A 10,266-nucleotide genomic window follows, 5' to 3' on the forward strand; every position below is an offset into this window, starting at 1 on the left:
GGTGAAACTTAACTTTTCTGTCTCTCTAGTCCAATTTCAGAAAAGGTGGCTTAACAGCTCATCACATTGGCAATGTTCAGGTTTTCATTCACACTTAGCACAGTGTTAGACTTGCTCTTAACGATTTGGATTCTGTCACATTCCAGAGCTTAATTTAACATGATTATCTAGAGCTGTGACATAACTAGTTACCAACAGGACTCTTGTCAGATGGCTGGCCATTTCAGTCAACCCCCATCCACATGAAGACACCCTTTTAACTCAACAAGGAAATACAAATAATTTGGCTCAGTAAGATAATAAGTTTACTGCTTGGTGCAGTTAATCTACTGGTAACATACTACTTTATCCAATGAGTACACCTTTCTCCTTGCTCATGTTTCAATCCTGGCATAAAAATACAGCAGTCTTGGTCTGGAGAGATGGCTTAACCATGAAGGCGCTTGCCTGTGAAGCCTATGGACCAAGGATTGATTCCCCAGTACCCATATAAGCCAGGTGCACATGGTGGCATAAACATCTGGAGTTTGTTTGCAATGGCTACTCTGGCACACCCATTCTGTGTCTCCTCTGTCTCTCTCTCTCTCTTTCTTTCTCTGTCTCTCAATAAAAATTCAAAAAAGTAAAAATAAAAGGACACCAGTCTTAGCCAAATGTGGTGGTGCATGCCTTTTACCCCAGCACTCCAGAGGCAGAGGTAGGAGAATCGCCACCCTGAGACTACATAGTAAATTCCAGGTCAGCCTGGGCTAGAGTGAGACTCTACCTCGAAAAACCAAAAATAAAAAATAAAAATAAATAAAAGAAAGGAAAAAGAATGTCATGGTGTGATGGCTCATGCCTTTAATCCCAGCACTTGAGAGACAGAGGTAGGAGGATCATTGTGAGTTCAAGGCCAGCCTGAGACTACATAGTGAATTCCAGATCAGCCTGGGCTACAGTGAGACCCTACCTCAAAAAAAAAAAAAAAAAAAAAAGACAAGTGCAGCAATGTGGCAATTTAGGAACAAGGTTATAAATGACTTTGTTTCTGGTCACTCAAAGTGACACTTTGTTAAGTGTTATATTGCCACATGAGCTTATGTTTTTGGCTCCTTTAAAAAATATCACCAAACTAATAAAAAAATCACCAAAACTTTTAAAGTTTTGCTATAATTTAAGTCCTCACAGATATTTCCCTCATTTTTATAGTAGGAAAAGACACATTACAGGTAGTTTAAAAATACTTTTATCTATTTATTCATAAGCAGAAAGAGAGAATGAGAATGGATGCACTAGGGCCTTCAACCACTGCAAACCAGCGCCAGGTGCCCGCGCCACTTCAAGCCTCTGGCTTACGCGGGTCCTGGGGAGTGGACGCCAGGCCGGCAGGCTGTGCAGGCAAGCGCCTTTAACCGCCGCGCCACCCTTCCAGCCCCAGCCACTTAAACAAACTCAATAGCAGCTGAAACCTGCCCAGCAGTCTCAAAAGTACCAACGGGCTTCGGTTTCACTGCCTTCCAGCTGGAAGCACAGAGCTGCGCATCTCAGAACCACAGTCTCTGTCTGGGGCGAGGGGTGCTGGGTGGGGCTCCCCGCGCAGGCTAACAGTGCTTGGCTTCCGCTGTGACATCACTTTGGGCATTCGGCCCAGTGAGGTGCAGCTTCAAGCCGCTCTTTCCAAAGAGATGGCAAGAGGCATTTCCCCCCTGCATGAAATCACATTGGATCCCTGTGGAGGCCAGAAGTGTAGGAACCACAGGGGAACATTCCAAACCAACTATGCTTTTGTTTTGTTTTGTTTTGTTTATAAATATTTTTTTAAATTTTTTTAGCATACAAAGAATTTGGGTTTCATTAGGGTGTTTTCAAACAGGTTTTCCCTGTCCTCCCTCTTTCCTCCATTCTCCTCCCCTTTTGTGTCTCCCCCTCCCCTTCTTTTTCATTTTTTTCCTTCATTTTTTCAAGGTAGGGTCTCACTCTAGCTCAGGCTGACATGGAATTCCCTATGTAATCTCAGGGTGGCCTCAAACTCATGGCGATCCTCCTACCTTTGCCTCCTAAATGCTGGGATTAAAGATGTGCGCCACCATGCCCGGCCTATTCTTTTTTTAAAATATTTTATTTATTTTTATTTATTTATTTGATAGAGAGAGAGAGAGAATGGGCTCACCAGGGCCTCCAGCCACTGCAAATGAGCTCCAGATGCATGTGCCCCCTTGTGCATCTGCCTAACGTGGGTCCTGGGGAATCGAACCTGGGTTCTTTGGCTTTGCAGGCAAACACCTTAACCACTAAGCCATCCCTCTAGCCCCCATTCTTTTTTTTATTGACAATAAGCCATGGTAATTCCCTCTCCCTCCCCCGTCGCCACTTTCCCCTTTGCAACTGTACTCTCCATCATATTCCTTCCCCTTCTCAATCAATCTTTTATTTTGATGGCATTATCTTTTCCTCCTATTATGATGTCCTTGTAGGCACAGCAAGGTCATGGCTCTCCAGGCCATTTGTGTCCGGAGGAGCACGTTGTAAGGAGTCCTGCCTCTCCTTTGACTTTTATGCAATGAACCCTGAGCTTTGGAAGGTGTGATAGAGATATTGCAGTGCTGAGAACTCCTCTGTCACTTCTTCTCAGCACCATGGTGCCTTCTGAGTCTAGTACTAGAAAATTTTCAGTGCCAGGGATGGGATACCTTCCAGTGAGTTGTTGGCAAGGGAGGTCACTGATGGCCCCAAAACTTTACAGGTTACAAATATTTTATTTATTTATTTTTAACCAGAGAGAGATAGAAGACAGGAAGAGAATGAGCATGCCAATGCCTCCAGCTGCTGCAAACAGACTCCAAATGCATACTCCACTCTGTGCATCTGGATTTTATGTGGTTACTGGGGAATCGAACTCCGGTTGTTAGGTTTTGCAGGCAAGCATCTTAACCACTGAGCCATCGCTCCAGTCCTCATTTTTTTTGAGACATGTAGCTCAAGCTTGCCTTGAATTTGTTATGTATCAGAGGTTGTCCTTGAACTTCTGATCCTCTATATGTGTGTGCATGTGCGTATTTGTGTGTGTGTGTGTTTAGGGCGCTCTTGACACTGCAAACAAATGCCCATCTCAGGGCTAGAGAGAAAGCTTAGTGGTTACGATGCTTTCCTGCAAAGGCTAAGGACAACTGCTCATCTGGCTTTACATGGGTGGGTGGGAAACTGATTGAATCTAGGCCACCATGCTTTGCAAGCAAGCACCTGTAACTATTGAACCATCCCACCAGCCGAATTTTTTTTGGAGGGGGCAGGGTCTTGCTCTAGCCCAGGCTGATCTGGAACTCACTTTGTAGCCTAGGCTGGCCTCAAACTCACAGTGATCTTCCTACACCTGCCTCTGCCTCTTGAGTGCTGGGATTAAAGGTGGGATTAAAGGATTAAAGGGCCACCGTGCCTGGCCCTGCCTCTAGTTCTTAAATTCTGGGATTACAGGTTCACACAACCACACCCAGTAAAAACTCTATTCCCTCGGTCACTTTATTATAAAAATTTGCCCAAGGGGAGTGAGACAGGCTAAGGCATCTACTGATTCGTCCTGTTATTCAGTGAACACTTCCTGAGCTCAAGCTAGTATGCCAGGACCTCTTCTAGGACAATAGAGACAGAATGCAGACCTGTGGAAGGAGCTTACAGTTTTAGCATAGACAGACCCCCCCCCCGCAAAAAAAAGGCAAATAAACTTGATAAAAGATGAGGGCTGGAGAGATGACTCAGTGGTTAAGGCACTTCCTTGCAAAGCCTGATGGCCTGGGTTTGATTCCCCAGTACATGTAAAGCCAGATGCACAAAATGGAGCATGCATCCGGAGTTCATTTTCAGTGGCTAGAGGCCCTGGGACACCCATCATTCTCTCTCTCTCTCTCTCTCTCTCTCTCCTCTCTCCTTTCCCTCCTTGCAAAAAAGAATAAAATAAAATGAAGTTTGAGCTGTGAAAGAAAGGACACAGACACTGCATTAGGCACAATGGAGAAACCTGTGCTGGCCGAATGGCATTGGCCTGACTCACCTATGTCTTTTTGATCCTTTGCTTCATGGCTCACATTTGGTTTCAAAGAACTGTAAACAGCCAAGACTTGTATTAAATGCCAAAAGCAAAGATGAGCTCTTTTTTTTTTTCAATCAGCCACCTGCATACACAATTTAAGTCTGCATGAGAAAGGATGTCTCTTGGGGGCGGGGGAGCTTCACCATATGTTCACATAAAACGAATTTGAAAAATAATTTGAAAAATTAAGAGTGTTATGTAATGTTACGTATTTGGAAGTACTTAATTGGAAAGTGAAAGTTGTCAGTTCTAGCAGAAGTGTTCTGTTAATAATGTGCTTCTTGGGCTGGAGAGATGGCTCAGCAGTTAAGGTGCTTGACTACAAAACCTAACCACCCGGGTTCGATTCCCCAGGACCCACATAAAGGCAGATGCACAGGAAGGCGCACACATCTGGAGTGGTTTGCAGTGGCTGGAGGCCTTGGTGTGCCCATTCTCTCTGTCTCTCTTCCCTCTATCTCTCTGCTTGCAAATAAATAAAAACAAGTATTTTAAAAATTAATAATGTGCTTCTTTCTAAAAACAGAAGAACCCTGCCTATGAGAAATATATCCGACCACTGGTACAAAGACGAACAGCCAGGCTGTGAAGCGACCCACAGTACCCAAGGAGCAGCAAGCGCCACGATGGGACTGTGGACAGAGAAAACACGTAGACATGCGCGCGTCTTCGTCATGCGAACACATCTGTGAAAACAGTTTCTGTGATTTACTTAAAAATAATTCAGGGCTGAAGAAAGGGTTTAGTGGTGAAGGCGTTTGCCTGCGAAGCCAAAGGACCCAGGTTTGATTCCCCAGGACCCACATAAGCCAGACACACAAGGGGCATATGCATCTGGAGTTCATGTACAGTGGCTAGAGGCCCTGGCATGCCCATTCTCTCTCTCTCTCTCTGCTTGAAAATAAATAATTTTTTTTTAATCCATAAAGAGCCAGGTGTGGTGGCACATGCCTTTATTCCCAACACTCAGGAGGCAGATAGGAGGATCACTGTGAGTTCAAGGCCAGCCTGTGACTACATAAGTGAATTCCAGGTCAGTCGGGGCTAGAGTGAGACCCTACCTCAAAAATTAAAAATCCATAAAAAGTAAGAGAGGCCTGGAGAGATGGCTTAGTGGTTAAGGTGATTGCCTGTGAAGTCTAAGAACTCAGGTTTGATTCCCCAGGACCCATGTAAGCCAGATGCACAAGGGGCCACCTGCATCTGGAGTCCGTTTGCAGTGGCTGGAGGCCTGGTGCGCCCACTCTCTCCCTTTCTCTATCTGCCTCTTTCTCTCTCCCTGTAATAAATAAATAAAGTGAACGTCAGAACCTGGTGTGGTGGCTCATACCTTTGATCCTAGTACTCAAGAGGCTGAGGTAAGAGGATTGCCATGAGTTCAAGGCCAGCCTGGAGTTACAGTAAGTTCCAGGTCAGCATGGGCTACAGTGCAACATTGCCTAGGGAGAAAAACAGTAACAGAGGCAGTAAATTCTTATTGAATTTGTTCAGTAGGTTAATATCTGGTTGTTCATTACATTCTACTTGGAATGTTTGAAATTTCTCACTGCCCATTTGTAGCATGTATTTGGTTAAGTACTAGAATTTTGCCTTAAATATAGCAAGACAATAAATTCATTAGTAACTGTTTGTATCATTTATCTATTTAAGTGTGCTGGAATTGGTCCCAAAGTTTGGCAAATGTTAGCAGGTGCTCTTCCATTGGTCTACACACCTGGCCCATTTGTCCCCCGTGTTCACCCTCAGGTTTAGGATACATGGTGTGCACATACACGTGCTCCAAACATGCCTGTATTTCTGTCATCTAAATCAAACATAGAGCCTCAAACCTATGACTGTCATTTTGTTTTGTGTTTCTGGTTTTTTGAAGTAGGGTGCCACTGTAGCTCAGGGTGGCCTCGAACTCACAGCAATCCTCCTACCTCTGCCTCCCGGGTGCTGGGGTTAAAGGTGTGTGCCACTACGCCCAGTCTGCAACTACCCTTTTAAAAAAAAATTTTTTTTTTTTGAGAACTACAGAGAGAGAAAGAGGCTGAGAGAGAGAATGGGCAGGCCAGGGCCTCCAGCCACTGCAAACGAACTCCAGATGAGTGCACCCCCTTGTGCATGTGGGTAATGTGGTCCTGGGGAATCAAAGCCTCGAACCGGGGTCCTTAGGCTTCACAGGCAAGCGCTTAACCACTAAGCCATCTCTCCAGCCCCAACTGCCCTTTTTTAATGGGTGTGTGCACGTATGTGAAGACCAGAGGGACAGCCTTGGGTGTCATCGTCAGGAGCACCACCCACCTTTTTGTGAGACTCGGTTTCTCACTGGCCTGGAGCTCACCAACTAGGCTAGACTGACTGACCAGTGAGCCCCAGGGTCCCTCCAGGCTCCACTTCCCCAATACTGGAGCCACAGGCGTGTACCCCCACATCCAGCACTATGTGGGTACAGGGGATTAACTCTTCCACAGAAAAAACGATTTACGGCCAGGTGTGGTGGTGCATGCCTTTAATCCCAGCACTTGGGGCTGGAGAGAGACGGATCAGTGGTTAAGGCACTTGCTCATGAAGCCTTATAACATAGGTTTGATTTCCCAGTACACACGTAAAGCCAGACGCTCAAAGTGTCTCATGCATCTGGAGTTTGCTTGCAGTGGCTGGAGGGCCTGGTGTACCCATTCTTTCCTTTCTCTCCTTCCCTCCCTCGCTCGCTTACTCTTGCTCGCTCTCTCTCTCTGTGTCTGATTGCATATAAATAAACAAAGATTAATCCCAGGACTCAAGAGGCAGAGGTAAAGGGATTGCTGTGACTTCCACGCCAGCCTGGGCTAGAGTGAAACCCTACCTCAAAAAAAAAATGATTTAAAATTTCATAAAAACCCTGCTCAAGGGCTGGATGGCTTAGCAGTTAAGGCACTTGCCTGAAAAGCCAAAGGACCCAGGTTCAATTCCCCAGGACCCACATAAGCCAGATGCACAAGGCGGCACATGTATCTGGAGTTGGTTTGTAGTGGCTAGAGGCCCTGGTATGCCCATTCTCTCTATTTGCCTCTTTCTCTGAAATAAATTTTAAAAAAATTAAACTCTGCTCAAAATTAAATGTCATTTGACAAATTAAATTGGCTACTTTTCCTAATTCACTTACATAAATAATCATCTGTTACTAATTAGTAAATCAGGGAAAATTTACCAAAAGCAAGCTTCCCTGTAGAAAGGAAGAGGACAAGGGCTGGAGAGACGGCTCCATGGCTGAAGAGCTTGCCATTCAAGCCCTGAGGACCAGAGTTCTGAAATGCAGCACCCACGCCAGCACTGAGTGGGCAAGGGACCCGCCTGCAGCCCCGGTGCGTGAGAGGTAGGGATGGCGATTCCCTGACTAGCAAGACAGTGAGTGCCAGGCATGCTGGCGCACGCCTTTAATCCCAGCACTGGGGAAGCAGAGGTTCGAAGCCACCCTGAGACTATATAGTGAATTCCAGGTCAGCCTATACTAGAGTGAAGTGCTACCTTGAAAAACAAACAAAAAAAAAATCAATAAATAAAATTAATTAAAAAAACAAAGCTGGGCGTGGTGGCACAGGCCTTTAATCCCAGCGCTCAGGAGGCAGAGGTAAGAGGAGCACCACGAGTTCAAGGCCACCCTGAGACTACAGAGTGAATTCCAGGTCAACCTGGGCTAGAGTGAGAGCCTACCTCAAAAAAAAAAAAAAAAAAAAGAAAGAAAGAAAGACTAGCCAAATGGGCAAGTTCTAGGTTCAAGTGAGAGACTGTATTAGAATTTAACAAAAACAAAAAGCAGACCCAGATAACCCTCTAAAACACAGTTCCTGTTACACAAGCTTCACCGGGGAGCCCGCACGGCCCGGGCCGCCGCCCTGTCTGCGCAGCCAACACCTGCTCGTCTCTATCTGGTCAGCGCAGCCGCGGACACAAACACCCTGAACAAACCGCTGTCTGTTCCACATTTGTTTTTTGTTCTCCCAGTTAGGCTCTCACTCTAGCTCAGGCCGACCTGGAATTCACTATGGAGTCTCGGGGCTCAGGGTGGCCTCGAACTCACAGCGATCCTCCCGCCTCTGTCTCCTGAGTGCTGGGATGAAAGGCGTGTGTCCCCACGCCTGACTCACATTTGTACTTCTTAACCACTGACTTCTTGCTAAGGAATTTTCTGTTTGTGCCCCAAAATCATGGAACCTTAGAAACTTCTAGCCCACCCAGTGTGAAGAGCTCAAGGCGGCGTCAGCTGGCCTGTCACACCGTCTACAAAGCTGGAGCTGTCGGTGCTCAGAGCTCGGGCTCGGGAAGTCACTCCCCCGAGTCCATGCCTGGTCCCCACTCTGTCTCTGGTGCCTTCTCTGGGTGACTCAGTTTCCCATCACAAGACTCTGCTGAAGTAAATAAAGTGGGGAGTGATTGAGGAAGACACTGCCAACCTCTGACCTCTACATGCCCAGGGACACATGGAGACATATACTCACACACCTGTTGCTCACCCAACACACACACACACACACACACACACACAAAATGTAGACAAGAGAACACCTGAAAGCCGGGCGTGGTGGCACACACCTTTAATCCCAGCACTCGGGAGGCAGAGGTAGGAGGATCGCCGTGAGTTCAAGGCCACCCTGAGACTCCATAGTGAATTCCAGGTCAGCCTGGGCCAGAGTGAGACCCTTCCTCAAAAAACCAAAAAAAAAAAAAAGAGAGAGAACACCTGAGGGTTTTTTTTCCCCCCCGTAACTTAGAACCAACAATTTACACAACTGTTTTCAACTCAAATTATGTTGGCTTCAGTTAGCTTTACAACACACAACTGGTTTGGGTCCGGGTTGAAATGGAGACCAATTTTCTCAAGTGGTCACCTCCTACTGGTACGCTGATGCTACAAAACACCACTGCAACCCATCAGCGACATCATGGCAGCCGAGTTTGCAGACAGACGGGGTAATCCTGGGCTTCTTCTGCAAGTGGGTGACTTGTCAAAGCTTACACAAGTATTCAGAGACATGGGCAAAAGTCAACATAAGTAAATTGCTCTCATCTTCCTTTAAGAATCTTGAAATATGTGAGGTAAATTATTTGGTTCAAGGGTCCCCTTTGTAAGTAAAGGAAGTAGCAGTGGGGAGCATAGTACTAGAAAAATTGGTTATTTGGGACTGCTCCTCATTTTACCAGGGTTTCCCTGCCCATTTTTTGCAGGCGATGGTACACATTACTTGCAGTCTCTGAGCCCCGTGTCTAACTCTAGAAGACACACACGCACTTGTCCACACGTGGGTTTAGAAGTATGAGTTGGCTGGTCAACTTTGTTACTGACAAGGGGGTGTTGGGGTTATTTTTTGGTGGGCTTTTAGCATGTCACTAAAGTAGGCCTTTTGATATATTAAATTTTTTAAAGCAAAACAAGTTTTAGATTTTAATCAGATTTGTAGGATTTCTAAGTCTAGTTTTACAGAATTGCCTGTTTGCTTCAACTGTCTTTCCACTTGCTTCTTGGCAGAGCTGGGGACAGACCTGGAGTTAAAACACTTGTAATTCTAGTGTCTTGTTCTCCCAGCAAAATGTTCTTGTTTGTTAAAATTCCTAGGGAGTAGTCTTTCCTATCATAATAAACACGCCCCACCCCGTCAAAAAAAAAAAAATGTTGAAATAGGGCTAAAGAGATGGCTCCGTGGATAAACATACCAGGTTCAATTCCCCAGTACCCATGAAGGCCAGATGCACAAAGTAGCAAATGAATCTGGAGTTCATCTGTAGTGGCAAGGGTGTGCCCATTTTCTTTCTCTCTGTGCAAATAAAGGTTTTTTTTGAAATCTTGAAATATTGTCAGACATTAGAAAAACATGACTAGATGATATGACTGTCCCAGGGCCTACAACTTTAGAGTTCCACTATTCTCTTAGAAAACAGGAGAAAGTTATATGTGACTTTGTTTTTAATTTTATTTTTTATTTGCAAGCAGAGTAAGAGAGATAGAGAGAAGAGAGACAGACACAGAATGGACGTACCAGGGCCTGTAGCCACTGCAAATGAACTCCAGACACATGTGCCCCTTGTGCATCTGGCTTACGTGGGTCCTGGGGAATCAAACCTGGGTCCTTTGGCTTCATAGGCAAATGCTTTAACCACTAAGCCATCACTCCAGCCTGTGACTTCTTTTTTATATTATGTTCTAACAAACTAGAAAGTCTCACTGTGATTAACATAAT

The 10,266-nt window shown here is 45.6% G+C and overlaps 1 protein-coding gene across 1 annotated transcript in view; it reads left to right on the forward strand.

Annotated features, from left to right (window-relative positions):
- Acox2 (acyl-CoA oxidase 2) overlaps window positions 1–4,898 on the forward strand; it is a 40,565-nt gene extending 35,667 nt beyond the window's left edge. The window contains exon 15 of the mRNA XM_004669077.2: window positions 4,593–4,898. Within this exon, the coding sequence (XP_004669134.2) occupies window positions 4,593–4,655 (63 nt within the window). The 3' untranslated portion in view covers window positions 4,656–4,898. The remainder of the gene's footprint in view (window positions 1–4,592) is intronic.
- The last annotated feature ends 5,368 nt before the right edge of the window (window positions 4,899–10,266 follow it).

Source organism: Jaculus jaculus, chromosome 16 (genome assembly GCF_020740685.1).
Source record: "Jaculus jaculus isolate mJacJac1 chromosome 16, mJacJac1.mat.Y.cur, whole genome shotgun sequence".
Taxonomy (NCBI): Eukaryota; Metazoa; Chordata; class Mammalia; order Rodentia; family Dipodidae; genus Jaculus; species Jaculus jaculus.